Below are 22,007 nucleotides of genomic sequence, written 5' to 3' on the forward strand. Positions count from 1 at the left end.
AAAATAACTGATCGTTTCGCTAGATAAGACCCTTCTTCCTCGGATGGGATCGTTTACACATTTGCGGTCGTTTGAAGACACATTTAAACTGCATTTTAAATGAAGTTGGAAGTTCAAAATCGGGGCACCATATCAGTCCATTATATGTAGAAAAAAAAATGCTGAAATGTTTTCCTCAAAAAACTTAATTTCTTTACGACTGAAGAAAAAAAGACATGAACATCTTGGATGAGGGGGTGAGTACAGTTATGAACCTCTTATTCCTGAATGTTCTTTGAATGTTTTAAGTGTTTTTTCTTGGTTATTGGAACACTAAAGGAACATTCCGTTTTCATTGTTACTTTTGAATGTTCTATAAACATTCTGAAACAAGCAGTAACACTTTTTTTTTGTTTGTTTGTTTGTTTGTTTGTTTTTTAAAAAGGTGATTTTACCAACCTCGTTCTGGATTGTCAGAAAGAGGAAAGAGGAAAGACTGTGTTTTAAGGGGTAGTTTACCCAAAAATGAAACTTACCTCATGATTTGCTCACCCTCAAGCCATCCTAGATGTATATGCCTTTTTTTTTTCAGATGAATATAATAGTATTTTAAAAAATATCCTGGCTCTTTCAAGCTTTTTAATGGCAGTGAATGGCTGTTAAGAATTTGAAGCCCAAAAAAAGTGCATTCATCCATCATAAAAAGTGCTCCACACAGCTCTGGAGGGTTAATAAAGGCCTTCTGAAGAGAATCGATGCATTTGTGTAAGACAAATATCTATATTTACCACTTTATAAACCATAATCTCTAGCTTCTGCTAATTGTCATACGCATGTTCAAAAGAAAGTGGTGTTCAAGCGAATGACATAGTGAGCAGTGGTGTAAGCAGTGGTACAGTACTTAAGTATTTTTTATGAATATCTGTACTTTACTTAAGTTTTTTGTATTTCTGTCAACTTTACAACACTACATTTCCTAATTAAAATGTATAGTTTTACTTCAATACATTTCCTCAAAGCATATTCGTTACTTACAAAGTTGGAAGAACACACTGCAGGAAAGCAGGTTTGACGAATCAGTGGTCTGGTGATTGCAAATTAGACTCCTAAAAAAGAAACCTTTGCTCATGTGCAGACTAGAGCTGTAATTGGGCCTTGACAGCTCTAGTTTGCCAGAATTCGTTTGACAGAATTTCGGCCCGAGCCTGACAAGTATATTTTGATTGACAGCTTTTTAAAAGCCTGAACCCGTTTACAGCCCGACATTATTCAAATGTGCGGAAGCACACAGCTCTTTTGCCTTTTGTCAAGAATGAGTCATTTATACATGTTTTAACATAATTTATTAATGAGTAACATAGGCTATAGGCCACTTGGAAGTTGGAACAAAGAAATAAAATAAGTCCTCTGTAACATCGTAATATCTTAGCACTCTAAATAGGCATACACTCAGCCTATAAATAGGCCAACGCGCCAATAAAAATGACTCTTTCTTAAATTAAGTTAAGATAAGTTCTAAATTAAGATGGGTTTTTGGCAATAACGAAATTAAGACAAAGGCTCCGTGGGATTTGCTTCGCTACTTCTCTCCACAATCCAGCCACCCAAGTAACCATTGGGTGACTTGCATTGTAGACACACTATTGCCCATTGTTTCCTCAATTTTGCCAACAAAATGAATGAATTGGTTGAATGAATGATTCAATGACTCACTCGTTAACACAGTCAAAAGCTTCGTTCCTGAATGAACCAGCTGTTTAAATGAATCATTAGTGACTTGCTGCCACCTGGCGGTTGTTTTAAATCAATTGAAATATTGGTATTCAGCGTTTTGTTTTAAACAAATCATTATTTTTACACATTTGTAACTGCAGGTTAAGTACATCCATGTCCCTTCTGAGCTACATTAAACTGTAAATACATCTAAATGCCATTTCAGATGTATATTCCAGGAATGTTTTCTTATGTTGGAATAAAAGAGACCAGATGAAGTGCCTCTTATGCTTACCCAAAGATACAAAATGGAAGAGGGAGTTGCTGCTTAGACTGTGTATAAACTTTTTTTTTTTAATATTTATTTGCCCCTTTTTGTACTTTCAATACTTACGTATGTCTAATATATAAAAAAAAAACTTTATACTTTAAAACTTTTAAACTGGATGCACTTTATTGGGATTCAAATCTAGACACCCATTCACTGCCATTATAAAACTTGGAAGAGTCAGGACATTTTTTAATATAACTCTAATTGCATTCTCTTGAAAAACAAAAGTCATATACATCTAGGATGGCTTGAGGGTGAGTAAATCATGGAGTAATTTTAATTTTGGGGAAAAAAAATTCTTTTAGGCGTTCCATAGCTGGGTCCTGATTCAGAACCAGTTCAGGAACTACTGAATTACACAACTTCCTGTAGACCAAAAATCTTATTTCCATTCCAGAATGTAATAGTTCTTCATAATAGAACATTATTGGTAACCGCAAGTGCCGTCCTCCTCAAAAATGCCTATTTTTTTCTCTCATAGTCAGTTTTATGGATCATAAGATCCGTAAAGACCCTCGAGCGGACAGTGATGGCTTTAATACTTTGAGGTATACTGCGTTATGCCACACACTTACCCTCAATGTCATCAGCCAAGGCTTTTTATTGAGCCGCACCGTAATTGCTGGAAAAGATATTCGTCATTGTCATGAATAAAACAGGACCACATGTGGCGGCCCGGTCTTGCAGAGATGGAGAGTTTCTGCAGTCCGTGGATGTCGCCCGCTGTTGTTTACCGTGACAGTAAAGGTCACGGGCCGGACCTCTCAGCTTTGGCCATGTGCCGATTTTTGGAGTGCCTCAACGGCCGTGGTGCACCTGGAGTCCTTTTCTCTTTCCCGTCTCTCTCTCTCTCTCTCTCTCTGTCTCGGTCTCCTCCATTACTCCAGATCAGATGGGCTGCGCTAAATATAGTCCAACAAAGGAGCTGCAAAGCACAGCTGTGACCTTCAAGACTACCTAGCTGCCCTAGCCACACAACGTCCTCCCTCTCTCCCCATCTACCTTGCTCTCATCTGCCATTTGTCTTTCAGTGTAAACAGTGTTTTATGGGTTGTGTGCTTAGGCTTGATAGTGTGGAAAAAGTGGTGTTGTTTTTGGTTGTCCTGCTGAGAGCAGAGCATGCATTAATCATCAAAAGCTTTAACCGAACAGCACAAAGCTCATTTCATTCCGCACTGTACCGTATATTTTCAGTGTCCTGTATACAGGTGTATTATTGATGGTACTTTCACTTACGGCCTGAAACATACTCTCTAAAGTACGTGAACTAGCGATTGGAAGCTTTGAAACCTTTGCGAATCATTTTTGAATCAATGTTTTGGAGCATGACGAAACTGTCAAAGTCACATGGTTTTAGAAAATGAGGTTCGAAAAAACGCTTCAAAATTTCTGTGGTTTGCTGCTAGCAAATATTTTGTTGTATTTACATCAATCTGACCAGCAGGCGTCACCAACATGTGGCATTTCAAATGCTTTGAAGCCAGTGACTCATGTTGAAAAGCAATTGATTCAGTTGATTCAAAGTGTCAGATTGGTTCAATTGATTCAAAGTGTCAAATTGGTTCAGTTGATGCTAGCGTGTATTTTGTTGTATTCACACCATTCTGACCAGCAGGCGTCACCAAACAATTGGTTTAATTGATTCAAAGTGTCAAATTGGTTCAACTGATTCAAAGTGTCAAAGTTACTTTGTTTCAGTAAATGAGGCTTCGTTATGTAAGAACGGTTTCAAAACATTTCAAAATTTCGCTAGTAGGTATTTTATTTTATTTATACTCTCCTGACAAGCAGGCATCACCAACATGATTCAAATACTTTGAAGCCAGTGAATCATGTTGAAAAGCAATTGATCCAAAGTGTCAAATGATGCTAGCGTGTATTTTGTTGTTTTCACGCCATTCTGACCAGTCAGAAAATACTGGCGTCGCCAAATAATTGGTTTAATTGATTCAGTTTGTCAAAGTCACATGATTTCAGTAAATGAGGCTTCGTTATGTCATAACTATTTCAAAACGTTTCAAAATTTCGGTTGCTTGGCGCTAACAGGTATTTTGTTGTATTTACAATAATCTGACCAGCAGGTAGCATTTCATGTGCTTTGAAGACAGTGAATTATTTGAAAAGCAATTGGTTCAGTTGATTCAAGCTGTCACATGGTTTCAGTAAATGAGGGTTCGTCATGTCATAACTGTTTCAAAACTGCTAGCGAGTATTTTGTTGTATTTGCACCATCCTAACTACCAAAGCATCACCAACGTGTGGTGTTTCAAATGTTTTGAAGACAGTGAATCATTTTGAAAAGCAGTTGGTTCAGTTGATTCAAAGTGTCAAATTGTTTTAATTGATTTGGACCGTGAAAGTCGCATGGTTTCAGAAAATGAGGCTTTATGTCGTAACTGTTTCAAAATGTTTCAAAATTTCGGTGGTTCACTGTTAGCACCTTTTTTGTGCTTTTGTATTTACACCGTTCTGACCAGCAGGCGTCACCAACATGTGATGTTTTTTAATGCTTTGAATACAGTAAATCATTTAGAAAAGCAACTGGTTCAATCGAATCAAAGTGTCATATTGTTTCAGTTGATTCAAACAGTCAAAGTCACATGGTTTTAAAAAATGAGGCTTTATGTCAACTGTTTCAAAACGCTTCAAAATTTCGGTGCTTCGGCGCTAGCATTTTATTGTATTTATACTGCCACCAGCAGATGTTACCAGGTCGTGCAACAGATTGAGAATCTTGTTGAGCAAGCTGGTTAAATCTACTTTAGTGCTTGAGTTTGGTTTAACAGCACAAATATATGATGGTAACTAGAGTACTTAGGTTTGTTACCACCAAAATAACGCAAGTTCACGTATTAACCGGACAAAATTCTTCATCGGCCAAGTGTCACATCTGCGTTTGGGTACTTGTGTTGAGTATGTTTCTGGCCTCAGGCGGAAATGTTTCTGATTCCTGATTCATTTGAGCACAGTTTAGAGTGTTTAGTTCAATGAATCAGTTAAAAAAATAGATTCGTTTGAGTCATCAATCAAAAGTGTTTTCAGACGTGTGGCATTTATTTAAAAAAATAAATAAATAAATAATCTAATCTCTGTATATGTATTATCAGACATCGGAAATTTGTATGACGGATTATGGTCAGTAGATTTAGTGATCTGGTTTGTTTGGACTGTTCAGTGAGGCAGAAAACCCCCAAAAACCTTCAATTCACTGGTTTGTTTCAGTTATCACTAATGTGTCTATATTTGTTTTTGTAAGAAAATAAGTGTTTTGTTAAAAAAAAAAAAAAAAAAAAGTTTTACTGATTGTTATAATTCAAACATTTTTAAGTTATGATAATTAGTTGTGAAGTTTCAAAAAAACTGATTCATCAGTTATCATTCTAAATTGATTTATTCAAAAGGGCAAAAGTTTTTATTTACATTTATTTACATTTATTTTATATATTTTAATTTCAATGAACACTTTTGTAATTTTGTTCTATATTTTGATATTTTATGTTATTTTTTTTAGCCATTAAGTTAAACTAAATAAAAACGAGAAATGTTGCCTTAGCAATTCGGAGAATAAAGCTTCATTTTTAACATTTTATTTAAATGTACTTGCATTTATTTTATATAGTTTCAATTAACATTGTATATTTTAATATTTTACTGTTGTCTTTTAGTACATTGAGTTAAACTAAATTAAAATGAGAAATGTTGCTTTAGCATTTAGCTGAATAAAGCTTGCATTTTTTTAAAATATTTTATTTACATTTATTTTATATTTTTTTCATTTCACTGAGCACTTTCGTAATTTTGTTGTATATTGTGATATTTTATTTTGTTTTTAGTACATTAAGTTAAATTAAATAAAAATGAGAAATGTTGCTTTAGCAATTAGCTGAAAAGCTAGCATTTTGAACATATTTTATTTCAATTTATTAGCATTTTTATTTATTTTTAGTAGTATATCTTGTATATCTATACATTGGAGTTTAATGCTGGCATGATTCTAATTGTTTGTTCCAGATAAACCTATTTTTAAGGCTGTTAAGTTGAAGAAGAATAATTCTGAGAATTGATTCTTCAAAGTTTTGCATTGCTTATGGTTCAAACATATCACTCTCCTTATTGTTTTGCTTCCAAACAAACTTCTCACATACAATCCACTGATTTAAAATGCTTTGTGAATTGGTTTGACCAAATCATTCACAGACAGATTAATTCTACAGTAAATCATAAGACCAATGTTTAATGTGTCTGATTCTAACAGCTTTGCTCTGTCTCTTTTTATCTTCACCCACAGTCACCGAAGCCGTGATGAAGACAGGATCTCAAAGGCTGGTCCGCTTCCCCTACCTGCTAAGATGGTGGAGGATATGCCGAAAGAGCAGACGGCAGCCAGAGAAGAGAAACAGCTCCCCCCTCTGCCAGGTCAGAGGTCACTACACATGAATACACTGTGATCGAACATGCATTATTCTCAGCCTGGGTTTGTGCGCGGGCGGTGACGAGCAGCGGGAGTTTGTCAGTTGTGACAGTGTCGTCCCACCTGCTCCGTCCCGCTGGGTGTCTCTGTGACCTCCCAGAGCGCGACACGCTCCTGCGGTGACATTTTGGTGTGTGCGCGTGTACTTTATTCAAAAACTCAATGTGCCTTGATCTCTTTAGAGCCCAAGCCTGTGTACGCTCAACCCGGCCAGCCTGACGTGGACCTGCCTGTTAGTCCGGCAGACGCCCCGGTGCCCAGCGTCACGCATGATGACAGTATCTTGCGGTGCGTATCACTAACTTACCCCGAACTCAAGGTTTTAGAGATGTAGGTGGTTAGATGTTCTGTTTGTTTGTCCACTCTCAGGCCGAGCATGAAGCTGGTGAAGTTTAAGAAGGGAGAGAGCGTCGGGTTGAGACTCGCTGGCGGGAATGACGTCGGGATATTTGTGGCGGGAGTTTTGGAGGACAGTCCTGCTGCTAAAGAGGGCCTGGAGGAGGGAGACCAGATTCTCAGGGTGAGATGTCCATGTTTTGCTGTTTATATTGGCAGCTACCTATAACAGGCAATTTGACAGCGATTAAATCCTCAGGTTTCTGGATGTTTGGTTGCTAGCGATCCAGCAGTCAGAGCAGTCAGTGTTACTGGGAAAGTGAGAGCTCTGGTGAAAGAGCTCAGCAGTGAATGCACACTCCCATGAAGCACTGCGATTTCACTCTTAAAGGAGAAGTCCACTTCCAGAACAACAATTCACAAATAACTCACCCCCTTGTCATCCAAGATGTTCATGTCTTTTTGTCTTCAGCCGTGAAGAAATTATGGTTTTTGAGGAAAACATTTCAGGATTTTTCTCCATATAATGGACTTCATTGGTGCCCCGATTTTGAACTTCCAAAATGTAGTTTAAATGCGGCTTCAAAGGACTCTAAACGATCCCAAAAACAGTTTATGTATTTGTACATAAATTAATATTTTGGAACTAACTTCATGGTATGATTCATGGACAGTAGGTTAATTTTGAGCTTCTGTTATTAAGTTGATTACCTAATTTTCGATGCAATTTGCAGTGCTTCATGGGATGTGTAGTTCATTTTTTTCATAAAAAAGGTTAAGTGCATGGCTATACAGTCTTGCTTATTGATTAAAAATATTTTTTTGCTTCATATGTTGCATGGATTCAACTTGGAGCCATGAATCAAAACAAACAGCTCGTTAATAAATAATATTCTTAAATGCTTAAAATAAATGAATGGGGAAAAACAGAATTCTGGAACCACTTTTATAATAACCAGTTTTTAATATGCATTTTTGTAATAAAAATAGTATCGTTATCGTTATTTTAGTGTCGTTGTGATTCTTTTGTAGTTTATTAATATTTTGAATTTGTTTTTATTATATTTAATTTAATGCTTTTAATTATTTGATATATTTTAATTTCAATTGAAGTCTTTGTAATTTTGTTGTATATTTTATTTTAGTTTTTTTTAGTACATTAAGTTAAAGAAAAATGAGAAATGTTGATTTAGCAATTAGCTTAATAAAGCTTGCAATTTTAAAATATTTAATTTCAGTTTATTTGCATGTTTTATTTACTTTATTTTGATTTCAATGAACATTTTTGTAATTTTGTATATTTTGATATTTTACTGAAGTTTTTTAGTATATTAAGTTAAACTAAATGAGATACATTAACTAGCATTATCTAATAAAACCTTATTGTCAAGTGTTACCGTTTGTTTATAATGTACGCTCCCTTCGACTTCACCATCCACTTCTATCTTGGATTTTGAGTTCACCTCAGTGCATTCTGGGATTATCGTAACTGCAAATGACACGTAATGCTGCCTTAAACTTCTGCCAAAGAGGTATCTAATGAGGCAGCATAATTTGCTGCCCATTATTTGGAACAGGCTTCAGGTCAGGCAGCCCAGAGATGGCTAAAAATGTTGCTTAGGTAGGCAGCTTGACATTTTGGAGCAGGGCCTTCATGCTAATACTGTGTGTGTGTGTGTGTGTGAATGGGCATTTCTTTCCGATGTGGATACCTGTTTGGTTTATGTGCAAGTAATTTCACCTCTTACAGTTTCTTAGCAGTCGGGCCTAAAGATGTGTGTAGTGGCGTTTAGCTCTTGTGATGAATAACTGGAGTGGGACTCTTAAAGGCCTGTGGGTGACTGGAGATTTGGTGTCCCGGCTTTTATAACCGTCTGTTTACGGGCTCTTTAATAGCAGTCCTAGTTTTATGGCATTTCCCGTTTCCAAAACGTCCCTCTCGTGCTGTATAGATGCCGTTAAACCTCAGTGTGTGTGAGGATGCTTGCCTTCTCTCAGGATGGTTTCCCTGGTGATGCTGGTTTCCATCTTCTCGCTGCCAAACGCAGCCGCTTTCTCTTCCTTTCTGGGTTTTTCCAACATGCCTAGTCTTTATTCAGAACGTTTGTCACCTTCTCTTTCTCACAAACCTCACCACCCACCACACAATCACACTTTTACAAACCGGTCTTAAGAAACAAAACTTTCCTCTCATTCATTAGAACACTTTAGAGAGGATGTTTTGTTCTAAATGGCTTTTCTTCGACTCTTCCCAGGTAAACAATGTGGATTTTGCAAACATCATCCGTGAGGAGGCAGTGCTGTTTTTGCTGGACCTGCCTAAGGGAGAGGAGGTCACCATCCTGGCCCAGAAAAAGAAAGATGGTAGGGCTATGTCAGCTCTTGAAAGTTAATATGTGACCCTGGACCAGTCATAAGGATCAGTTTTTTGAAATTGAGATTTATACATCATCTGAAAGCTGAATAAATAAGCTTTCCATTGATGTATGGTTTGTTAGGATAGGACAATATTTGGACTATTTGAAAATCTGCAATCAGAGGGTGCAAAAAAGTCCAAATATTGATAAAATCACCTTTAAAATTGTCCAAATGAAGTTCCTAGCAATGCGTATTACAAATCAAAAATTAGGTTTTGATATATTTACAGCAGGAGCTTTACAAAATATCTTCATGGAACATGATATTTACTTAATATCCTAATGATTTTTAGAATAAAAGAAAGAAATCGATAATTTTGACCCATACAATGTATTTTTGGCTATTGCTACAAATACACCCGTGCAATTTTTGTGGTCTTGGGTCACATATGAATCCACCAAGCTGGTTTCCGCTGGTCAGATTGATCTGGTTCATGATGGTTTTAAAGGGATTTTAGTAGGGATGCACCGATGTATCGGCTGATTTTTGAATATTTTAAAGCCATCGGCATATCGGAAATAGCATGCAAAGGGCCGAGACAATAAGTTGCACGTCTGTTGCATAATACAATGTTTTTCTCTAGTCAAAATAATTAAATACTTCCCAAAACTAAACTAAATTTTGTATATGAATCCCCAAGCTGGTTTCCGCAAACATTTTTAAATATCTTGGAAAAAATATGTTAATGTTTTTAAAGCATTGAGTTTTTTCTTTCGTTTAATACATGTGGTCAAAATCTAGAAAGGATGATGCTGTATTGTCTCTAAGCGCAAAATAGGCTACCAGGCTACTATTATCAAGCCCCTCTTTGTTATTGAGTAAAGAAAACACTGTACTTTATTATTATTTATTATTGACAAATTATTTATTATATAACGTTATTGAAAATAACGGGTGGGTGGGGGGTATCACATTTTTCAAGGGTGTAAACGATTGTAAGTCATGCAATATTCATATCATAGGACAGAACTCCTCATTCCGGACAACTTTGCCTCTAGAACCACTTTTGTCAGTCAGATTGTTTGTTAAATGATTAAGATGTAAAAAAAAGAAAAAAAAAAAACTACTTTTGTGGTCTTGGCCTAGGTTTTTCACTCAGTCTGGAAAAAAATACTGCAGTACAATTCTCTGGACTCTCTATACCAATAATTAAAAAAAAGTTGAAATTTACCCTTTGAGAAGCTATAACTGGGTATTTTAGAAAAGGGGCCTGTCCAAATGTACCCAAAATCCTGTAAAGCCTAAAGGAAAATTCAAAACAACACAAAACCTGCTGAACACATGCAACAGGTGATTCTAAAATAGCATGTTTTAAGGGGATCAGATAACAGATGCCACAATAACAGTAATAAACATTAAAAAAACATCATATTTTTCCATGGTTAATGACCTGGATTTGGCAAAAATGCTTGTTTAATCATTGATTTAGGTGGGTACAGCCTTGCTAAATAATATGTAATGTCTTTTTCCTTATATGCTTAAATGCCATAAGCGCTTAAACCCTGGTAATCGCTGCTTGGAGCTATATTTAATTTTTATTTTTTCGTTTTTAAGCCCTGCTTTATGCAGTTAACCATTATCGGTATCAGTATCGGAATCGACCAATAGTTGTTTGTTAAAATCGGTATTGCCAAAAAAAAAAAATCCTACCGGTGCATCCCTAGATTTTAGACACTTTAGACAAGCTAATCCAGATAAGACCAGCAAAATCACCTTAAACTGTTTCAAGCTTTTTAGCAGGACCGCAACATAATAATAATAACATAAATCTCCTTGATTCCCAGTGTACCGGCGCATCGTAGAGTCCGACGTTGGTGACTCGTTCTACATCAGGACCCATTTTGAGTACGAAAAGGAGTCGCCCTATGGCCTGAGCTTCAATAAGGGCGAGGTCTTCAGAGTGGTCGACACCCTTTACAACGGCAAACTGGGCTCTTGGCTTGCCATCCGCATTGGCAAGAACCACCAGGAGGTGGAACGGGGCATCATCCCCAACAAGAATAGGTATTTAAGCCATTTCTGCATTGAGTTTTGTGTTTAATGCAAGTCGTTCAAGTCTGAGCTGTTGTTTTGTGTTCTCCACAGGGCTGAGCAGCTATCGAGTGTCCAATACACTCTCCCAAAGACTCCAGGAGGGGATCGGGCCGACTTCTGGAGGTTCAGAGGCCTCCGTAGCTCCAAACGCAACTTGAGGAAGAGCAGAGAGGACCTTTCTGCTCAACCCGTCCAAACAAAGTTCCCCGCTTATGAAAGAGTGGTGCTTCGAGAAGGTACGGAGGCTGTTTATAGCTCTGCGTTTAGTTGCTATGGTTATTTCAGGTTTGAGAATCTATTTTTGAAGCTTTGCTAATCAGTTTCAGTTTGCCTGGAAATAATCTGATAGACTTGCATTGGAATCTAGTTAACCTGTTGTTTCTCCTGCACAAAAAGCTGGTTTCTTGAGGCCTGTGGTCATTTTCGGACCTATTGCGGATGTTGCAAGGGAGAAACTGTCTAGAGAGGAACCTGACCTCTTTGAACTTGCAAGTAAGTTCTGTGTAATGAGATTTTCTGAGGTTTTTCTTGTATTAAAAAGGTATAAAACGTCTTTCTCTCCTTCCCTCAGAGAGTGAACCCAGAGATGCAGGCACAGACCAGCGCAGCTCTGGAATCATCCGTCTCCATACCATTAAACAGATCATTGACCGAGTAAGTATGGACTCGGATAATTTAGTTAACTGCCATCCAGCTTTCTATCTGCTCAGCTTGTGAGCGTAGTCTCGCAGACCCTGTGAGGTCCCGACTGGTGTCTCAAGATTCTGTTTGTGCTGCTAGGACAAGCATGCTGTGCTGGACATCACCCCTAACGCGGTGGATCGTCTGAATTACGCTCAGTGGTACCCCATTGTGGTGTTCCTGAATCCCGACAGCAAGCAGGGCGTCAAAAACATGAGGACCAGGCTCTGTCCCGAGTCCAGGAAGAGCGCCCGGAAGCTGTACGAGCGTGCTCTCAAACTGAGAAAGAACAACCATCACCTCTTCACCAGTGAGTAGACCCAAAAAACATCAAAATAATATCATTTTTCTTAAGTTGATAGAGAAATGTTGGAATTTCTTTAGTCCATGGGACACAAAAGGAGAAATTGTCCAGGACAATCTAGTCCATGTAATGAATGCAAGCTACAAAAGCACCATAACTTTTTTTTAAATGCAAGCACCACAGGTGTTTTAGTAGTTAAGTAAGTTGCAATTCTACTTCCTTTTAGCCACCATCAACTTGAACAACATGAACGACGGGTGGTACGGTGCTTTGAAAGAGACCATTCAGCAGCAGCAGAACCAGTTGGTCTGGGTCTCAGAGGGCAAGGTAAGCTTCTCTAAGGTTTTGTGCCTCAATATCCTAATGTTTCTTCTTTGTCTAGAGGCTCCTCCACTAGGGTTGTGACGATGAGGAAATTTCCCCACCGGTTAATCGACATGTGACAACACCGGTAATACCGGTATCACCGTGGGGGTGGGGGTTTCCTCTTTTCCTCTTTTTTCTGCGTTTAAATAGCTTATAAATGCGTGCGTATTATACTTTCACTTTCAGTTTTGCGGGAATTGGCAGTTCGGCGTCAATTGTTTGAATGGACGACAACGAAAGTACAAAAAAAAAAAAAAAAAAAAAAAAAAAAAAAAAAATCACTGATATTAAACAGAACTTTTATTAACATAACGAAAAAAAAAAACACACCGCCATTCTCTTTCTGTAAATTCAACTCCTCTCGTTCTCCTCACGTGATAAATGAAATATGACGCAATGTAGCCATGTTCAGTTTTTAATTATAGTGCATGCTCTCGTCTTAAGTAAATTATTTAGAATTATATTTTCCATTTAATTCAAATAAATATTTAATAAAAAAACGAATACTTAAAAAAAAAAAAAAAAAAAATGTGGGGACGGCGTCACGGTGGAAAAGTGATGTCACCGGTGTTGCGTCTTAAAACCGGTAACACCGTCAACACCGTCAACACCGTCTATCGTGGCAAGCCTATCCTCCACCCAAACAGCTTAGATCAGTGTTTTCCAACGCTGTTCTTGGAGCCTCACCAACAGTATGCATTTTGAAACTCTTCCTAATCAAACACACCTGATTCAACTCATCAGCTTGTTAGTAGAGACTGAAATGAAAGGGTCGAATAAGAGACATCCAAAATGTGTACCAGTGGTGTGGCTCCAGAGCCAGGGCTGGGAAACACTGGCTTAGATGAGGATCGGCGACCATAACATCACAACCCTACCACCATTTATATGTCTTATGCAGAACCATTGCTACACTGCTGTCTGGAATACTTGATTCTGATTGGTCAATTGTGGTCATTCTGTGGTTAAAAATGTTCGGTACTTACTCTGTGTAAACTTGCTCTGTATAATTCAACAAATAATAATTTTGTACCTGTAATTAGTGGTCAGCATATATATTGCCAAGGCTGATATATCGACTGATATTGGCATCAGGCTTTAATTTCTTCTTTTTGGTGTTGGAAGCGTGACTTTTATTTTGACAGCATTAAAACGCCAAAGCCTAAATAAATAGTAATTATATTACTATAATGGTAATTAGTGATTGACCTATATATTGCCAAGGCCCTTGCCATTTTTTTTTATACCGGCATTGGTCTTTACATTTTTCTGTTTGGCTGATAAGTGTCGATAAATTGTAATTATCGGTCGACTTGTATATCAGCAAGGCTGATATATTAACTGATATTTCCTTCAATTTCTTCTTTTTGGTGCTGGACACTTGATCTTTATTTTGACAGCACTAAAATCCCCAATGCTTCAATAAATAATAATTATATTAGTGCAATTGTAAATAGTGATTGACCTATATATTATCAAGGCCCTTGCCAGTTTTTTTTTTATATCGGCATTAGGCTTTACATTGTCATGTTTGGCTGATAAGTGTCATAACTTTTATTTTGATGTCACTAAAAATGCCAGCACCTGGATAAATAATTAGATATTTTATCGGTTGACTTGTATATTGGCGAGGCCGATATATTAACCGATATTGCCTTTAATTTTTTCTTTTAGGCCTTTTAAACCAGATTTTATTTTGATAGCACTAAAACTGCCAACACCTAAATAAATTGTAATTATATTACTGTAATTGTAACTTGTGATTGACCTATTTTTCCAAGGCCCCTGCCATTTTTTTTTTAATATTGACATTGGGCTTTACACTTTTCTGTCGATAAATTGTAATTATCTGTCGACTTGTATATTAGCAAGGCTGATATATATGAACCAATATTGCCTTTAATTTCTTCTATTTGGTGTTGGAAGCATAGCTTTTATTTTGACAGCACTAAAAATGGCAGCACCTGAATAAATAATAAGACATTTGTAATTGTAATTATGAGTTGAGATGTATATCGGTAAGGCCGATACATTAACCGATATTGCCCTTAATTTTTTTCTTTTTTGATGTTGGAAGCGTGACTTTTATTTTGGCAGCACTAAAATCGTCAGTGCCTCAATAAATATTTATATTACTATAATTGTAATTAGTGATTGACCTATATATTGCCAAGGCCCTTGCCATTTTTTAATCTCTGCATTGGGCTTTACATTTTTCTGTTTGGCAGATAAGTGTAGATAAATTGTAATTATCGGTCAACTTGTTAACCGATATTGCCTTTCATGTCTTCTTTTTGTGTTGGAAGCATGACTTACTTTTACAGCACTAAAATGCCAGCACCTGACTCTATAATTAGATATTTGTTATTGTAATTATCGGTCGTCTTGTATTTGGGAAATCCGATATATTAACCGATATTTTTATTCATTTGTTTTTTTTTTAATCGCCATTTGACTGGGACGTTTATTTTGACATCACTAGAAATGCCAATGGCTGAATAAATAATCATTATGTGTATGTATTTGTAATAAGTTGGTGACATACATGCATTGGTGTTGGAAATTTTATAATTTTAATAATTATAAAATGAAATTTTATAATTTTATATATATTTTATCGGCATTGGATGATCAGTATTTATTTTTGGCTGAATTTGGCTTTCTATTAATAGTAAATTGTGTAATTAAATAAATAATATTTATATAACCATAATTATAATTGGAAAAACTAGAATAAATCTGAATATATTTATCAGCTCATATATATCCGATACATTAAAAACGTCTAATAGCAGCTGATAACAGATATCTTTTGTGTATACCTAAAAAGATTTCAGCTTAAAACAATATTTCATGTCTGTTTATTTATTTATTTGCTTAGTATCCATGAAAAGTGTTCTTTTTTTTAATATATTGAAAAAACACACTTTTAAGAGCAAAAAGCAGAGCGGAGCTATTTCTGCTTTTACACGGTTCCAGTCCAAAGCGTTTGATATGCATTAGCTTCCGTTCTCACCCATCCATCATTTCATTTCCACTGCTGTGGGTCATCAAACTCATCCTAACCATCCCTCCCTCCCCCTCTCCGCCTGCAGGCAGATGGCGCTCCTGACGATGACCTTGACATCCACGACGACCGCCTCTCCTACCTCTCGGCACCGGGCAGCGAGTACAGCATGTACAGCACCGACAGCCGCCACACTTCCGACTACGAGGACACCGATACGGAGGGTGGGGCCTACACCGACCAGGAGCTGGATGAGACCATGAACGACGAGGTGGGCCTGCCCAGCGAGCCTGCTATCACACGCTCATCCGAACCTGTCCGAGAGGACCCGCCGGTCATCCAGGACGCAGCCGGGTACCCGAGCTACCAGCATGCTGTGCCGCAACCGGAGCCGGTTAACCGCATCGACCCGGCCGGGTTTAAGATGGCAGCGCCTCAGCAGGTACAGAATAGGAGTGCCATTATGTGTGTGTTGGTTGCTTTGTTCATTTCAGAGGGAATTTTTAGCATAACGTGGGTTATTTCTGCTATGCAGTGCTTTTTGAACTCAGTAACTTTTAAAAATGAATATGCAGTTAAATTGACCAGATGATATTCTTCACCAAACAAACTCTTATTCAACTTTCAGTAGCTACCAGTTAACCTTTGGTGGTCGTAGCTGCTAGTTGTAGCTGGTGCTGTTGGCAGCGTGTGTCTGTAACCTCTTTGCCCCGTACTCCACAGCAAGCAGAGGCCGCTCTGGCCTCGCCGCCCCCTCCCACTGCAGCGGCAGCAGCGCCCCCTGCTGTCCAACCTACCGCGCCACTAGCGGGTACGAACCCAGAGGAGCCGCCTGGCACCCCTCAGGCCGACTCCCTTAACAGCCCCGTCCCCGTTCCCGACCCCCAGCCCGAACCTGAGCTCGCTCAGCCCCCAACACACGACCCCCACCAGTTGCTTCCTCCTGGCCCAGATCCAAAGGTACCAGCACCACCGGAAGCTGGATCCGCTCCCGGCCCTTTACGGCCCGGTTCAGCCCAGCTCTCTCTCTTTCTCAACCTTGCCTGTGTCTATCACTCTTTTCTTTGACTCCTCCCACTCCACTGTCTGCATGAATGCTCCGCCCACCCCACGCGTGTGCTGCGTGTGTTCCTCTGACACTACGCCAGAGACTGTGTAACTGGTACACATGCACCACAGGAGGACGAGGGCCCGTTGCATAAGTAGAAGTGCAGTCTCCTCACTTGTTGCCTCGTACTTCCTCTTGCATGGCTCCTAATTTATGACGTTTCTTTCAGCTTGTTGTGTCTGTAGTAGGGCTGGGCGATATATTGAATAGTCGGCTGTTTGAAATGGCGCAACTTTGAGAATGATGATTTCAATGCACTCTTTATTCAGCCAATTTGTTTACGGACGTTTTTCCTTTCAATTCTGAGTTTATATTTCACAAGTGTGACTTTTTCCTTGCAATTTTGCTTATCTTGCAGTTGTGAGTTTTTATTTCTCTCAGATATGAACTCAGAATTGCAGGGAAGAAGTTCAAATTGTGAGATATAAACTTAAATCTCACAGAATTGTGTGGAAAAAAAAAGTCTAAATTGAGAAAAAACAATTTCAAGATGTTCATTCAGAATTCCTGTCCAAATTGTGAGATTAAGAAGTCGCAATTACCTTTTTTCTGAGGCGCAAAAAAATATATTAATTAAAAAAAAAAAAAAAAAACATAATTTCAAGATGTAAATTCAGAATTCCTGTCCAAATTTTAAGATTAAAAGGTTGCAATTACCTCTTAATTTCTTTATTCCATAGTGCAAAAAAAATATTTCGAAAAGAGAATTTCAAGATGTAAATTCAGAATTCCTGTCCAAATTATAAGTTCACAATGTCACATTCCATATTCCGTGATGCAGAAAATTTCAAAAAACTGAATTTCAGGATGTACTGTAAACTCAGAATTCCTGAATTCCATTACAATTACCCTTTTTATTCTTTTATTCCGTGGTGCTATTTTTTTTTTTTTTTCAAGAATTTCAAAATGTATATTCAGAATTCCTGTCCAAATTATGAGATAAAAAAATTACAATTGCTTTTTATATTTCTTTATTCCGTGGCGCAAAGCAAAAAAAAAAAAAAAGAATTTCGAAAAACTGAATTTCAAGATGTACTGTAAATTCTGAAATCCTGAGAAGATTAGAAAATTGCCTTTATTTCTTTATTCCGTGGCGCAAATTTTATTTTTCAAAAAAACAGAATTTCGAGATGTTAGTTCAGAATTCCTGTCCAAATTCTGAGATTAAAAAGTCGCAATTACCTTTTTTATTTCTTGATTCCGTGGTGCAAAAAAAAGAATTTTGAAAAACAGAATTTTGAGATGTAAATTCAGAATTCTGAGAAAAAAAATAGAATTCCTAGTTGTATCCTTTAGAATCAATAGAAACAACATCCGAACTGTGAGATTTAAATTAGAATTGAGAAAAAAAAAAAAAAACATAAAAAAAAACATAAAAATGTTGCAATTATTTTTTTATTCTATATAAACAGTATGAACAGGCTTCTATAGAAAATACTTGTTGTTGTTTTTTTTGGTTTTTTTTGTATCCACAAAAAATTGACCACTTTCCATCCAGCTATATCGCCTGGCCCTAAACTGTAGTGATACCAGATAACGATAGCGTTTGGCTTTGACCTGAATCACACCTGTACGGACGGCAGCTAGATGCACTGTAGACGTGTCACTTAATTGCAAACGGACCTTTCCCTGATTTGCAAGAATGGACTTTTGTAGTTGCATGTTCATTTAACCTGCAGACAGTACTTACAGCAATGTAAAAGGAAAACAACTGGACTAATCCTGCATAATGTCTTCATAACCAGTATTTCTTCTCATAGATGAAGACGTTATGTAAGAGCTTTTGTGATTATGTTAAGTTGTCTTATAGGAGGCGTTGGACCTTTTACAGCTCTACTGTCTTCAGGCTATACTTTGAAGCTTGAGAAGGAGCCTTTCAAACAATGAATAAGACATCCTTAGAGCTCCGCTTGGTCCTATTATAAATGTATTAGATGTTACTAAAGATGAGGACTCAAAGAAGTGTAACCAAGTGGAGGTGTTGGACATGTTGAAGGGCTTCTTTTCAAACTGTAGAAATGTAGAGCTGAGTAATTGGTAAGATGCTTGTTTTAATGCATAATGAGTTTATCATTTGGTTTTTTCCTGTTCAGGAGTAAGTTTAATTTCAGTGCTTGCAAGGCATCACCATATTTATAGTAATGATGCTGAAAATTAAGCTTTGCATTAATAAATAAATACAGTTAATTACATTTATATACATCTATATTGGGTGTTTTTGAGGAGGCAAGGAAGGCAGTGCCTCCTCAAATTATTGGATGAGAGAAAAATTCATAGTACAAAAATAAAACATGCCAGTATTACAGTACAACATTAAACAGGAAATAAATCACTCGTTTTTCAATAAAACTGTCCAACACACCAGCAGGTCTGCCCTGAGCCCACTGAGTTTTAACAGACCCCCTAAAGCGTGCGGTGAGTTTGATGTGGGGTAATAGAGAATGTGAGAGGAAGCAATGCCTCCATTGCGATTTGATTGTATGTGACTGGTTATGATCAGCTATGATTGGTTGATGTGATTAATCCCGCCTCTTGTGTTCATGCTTGTTCCGCATTGTTGAACCAGTCTGAATTATCAATATAACTGTGTTAAAGGGAAGACCGATTTAGAAAGTTAGTAAACAACTGAAGCGTTTAGATGTAACTACTTTATTAGGTGAAAATAAGACTTGAAATGGCCTGAAAACATGATTTGTGGGAGTTTTTAGTAAGTTATCAACTTGGTGAGATTTAAAGTAAATTTAAAGTAAAATTTAAAGAAAATTATATATATATATATATATATATATATTTATATTTTGTTTTAAAAAACAGAGTTTCGAGGTGTGAATTCCAAATTGTGAAATTAAAAAGCCACAATTACCTTTTTTATTTCATTATTCCTTGGCGCAAAAAAAGAATTTTGAAAAATAGAATTTAGAGATGTTAATTTAGAATTCCTCTCCAAATTGTGAGAAAAGTCCAAATTGTGAGATTAAAAAGTCGCAATTACTTTTTTTATTTCTTTATTTTCGTGGCGCAAAAAAAACAACAGCTAAATTTCGAAAAAACAGAATTTTGAGATGTACTTTCAGAATTTCTGCCCAAATTGTGAGATTAAAAAGTTGCAATCAACTTGTTTATTTTTTTATTCCGTGGCACACTTTTTATTTTTTCCAAAAAAAGAATTTCAAGATGTAAATTCAGAATTCCTGTCCAAATTGTGAGATTAAAAAGACTCAATTACTTTTATTTCTTTATTCCGTGCTGAAAAAAAAAAAAAAAAGAAATTCCAAAAACAAAATTCTAAGGAAAAAAGACCAATAAAAAAAGTCAGCATTCTCAATTTACATATATACTATTGAATCTATAGAAACATCATTTTTTTTTATGATAGTGTAAGATATATTTATTTACCCAAGAAAATGTGACTGGGACACGAATTTACATTTAATTAAAAAAAAAAAATTCTAAACACCACCGCACACCACTTTGTATGTATGTGTTATATATACATATATATATATATATATATATATATATATATACAATAATTTAAATACAGAACAGTTTTTTGGGGGTTTTTTATTGTAAAAATGTTTCACAATATTATTTTTTTCTGTATTTTTACCCAAATAGATCTAGCCATGGTTATCATAAATATGTTTACATTTTTTTGTATTTGTTGTATAAAAACAATTTAAGAATTGAAAAAAGGTTTTACAAAAATTTAACATTTTAAAGTTAGAAAATGTCCCATTAACTTAAAATAAAACCACGTTCTTTAGAAACTATCGATTTTATTTATTTATTTTTTGATGATTTTAATTCATTTTGTGTTTAAAATCATTTAAGCTCGTTTTAATATTCCATGACCTTTAAATATTTTGTTTTCGAACCATATACATTAGATTTCTGTTAAAACAGTTAAGCTTTACAGATTTTATTGTCATTTAATTTTATTTTCATTGGTTCCCATTGGTGTCCATTCTGAGATTATTTTGCAGCTGATTTACACTATAAAGTTAAATTTTTTTTTTTTTTTTTTTTTTTTTAACAATCAAAGCCAAAAACTAAAACTGATCTTGAACTGTATGAACGTATTTCTTTTTTTTACTGCCTTGCAAGCACTTGTATTTCCTGAAGGAAATGCTAATCTAGTACTTAAATATTTTATTCCAGCTAATTTTAAATATTTCGCTTGTTTTTTGCCCTTCTGAGAGCTGTTTGATTAGCTCTAATATCAGGTTGTTTTCGTATCCAGTTCAAGCCATTTCAATCAAACCAGCTCTGACAATTAACATTTTGTCCCTCACAGATGTATAAAAAGGATCTGTACAGTATGGATGAGTCGGTGCGAGTGAACCACGGCGTGAAGCCTCCCCCACCCCAGCAGCAACAACAGCAACAGCAGCAGCCTTTAGGCCCCCCCACCTCGCTATCCTACAGCCACCAGCCTGTATATCAGGACCAACAGCCATACCGCCAGTACGAGCACCCGCCTTATGGCTATGACGGTGGCGGCTACGCACAACCAAAGCCTCACAATTACGACCCGCACCTGCACTACGACAACCGTGTGCCTCACTATAACGAGCAGTGGCCCCCTTACGACCAGCAGCAGACTTCACCCCAACCGCCGCCCGCGTCCGGCTACCCTCAGGGCCACCAGCCTCCTCCTCCGCCCCCAATGGCATACGAACCCCGCTCTCCATACGAGGACGGCCCAACCAGGGATTTCAGTCCCCCTCAACCCCAATACGATGGTGTGTCACCAATGAGCTACGATAACCGTCCGCGGCACGCTAAACCCGCACCGACGCGCTACGAAGAGCCGCCGCCTCCGCCTCCTCCGGTTTCCTACGACGCCCGTTCGCCCTTCGAATCCGATCCGCACGGATTCCCAGGCAATGCGCATCGCTCTCCCGATCCGCCTAAGCAGTATTACGGCGAGGCTGGAATGAGACCCTCGTACAACCCTGGAGCGCCAAACCGGGCGTATAAACCGGCGCCGCACGAGCCCGTGATGAACTCTGAACCTCCCGCTCCGCCTCCCAAACCCGAGGGCGTTTTGTCTCCAGGGGAACCGCCGCACCCTGCAGCTCCCAAACCATTGCCGCCTCCCCCCAGGGATGATGACGACGATGAAGACCCTGCCATGAAGCCTCAGTCTGTGCTGAACAGGGTCAAGATGTTCGAGAACAAACGCTCCGTGTCGGTAGACCGAGCTAAGGATACGCCGGAAGTGACAGGAATTAGGGTACGTTTCTGTCAGCTTGG

The 22,007-nt window shown here is 37.5% G+C and overlaps 1 protein-coding gene across 6 annotated transcripts in view; it reads left to right on the forward strand.

Annotated features, from left to right (window-relative positions):
* The window catches only part of tjp1b (tight junction protein 1b), a 170,232-nt gene that overhangs the window by 137,307 nt on the left and 10,918 nt on the right, over positions 1-22,007 (forward strand). For all 6 annotated transcript variants that reach the window (XM_051100262.1, XM_051100263.1, XM_051100264.1 and 3 more), the window contains 13 exons: positions 6,312-6,439; positions 6,677-6,782; positions 6,864-7,014; positions 9,086-9,194; positions 11,033-11,252; positions 11,334-11,518; positions 11,679-11,774; positions 11,854-11,936; positions 12,063-12,273; positions 12,494-12,594; positions 15,729-16,082; positions 16,364-16,600; positions 21,046-21,987. In XM_051100262.1, coding sequence (XP_050956219.1) covers positions 6,312-6,439; positions 6,677-6,782; positions 6,864-7,014; positions 9,086-9,194; positions 11,033-11,252; positions 11,334-11,518; positions 11,679-11,774; positions 11,854-11,936; positions 12,063-12,273; positions 12,494-12,594; positions 15,729-16,082; positions 16,364-16,600; positions 21,046-21,987 — 2,923 coding nt within the window. The remainder of the gene's footprint in view (positions 1-6,311; positions 6,440-6,676; positions 6,783-6,863; positions 7,015-9,085; positions 9,195-11,032; positions 11,253-11,333; positions 11,519-11,678; positions 11,775-11,853; positions 11,937-12,062; positions 12,274-12,493; positions 12,595-15,728; positions 16,083-16,363; positions 16,601-21,045; positions 21,988-22,007) is intronic.

The sequence above is a fragment of the Labeo rohita genome, chromosome 25, assembly GCF_022985175.1.
Source record: "Labeo rohita strain BAU-BD-2019 chromosome 25, IGBB_LRoh.1.0, whole genome shotgun sequence".
Lineage (NCBI taxonomy): Eukaryota > Metazoa > Chordata > Actinopteri > Cypriniformes > Cyprinidae > Labeo > Labeo rohita.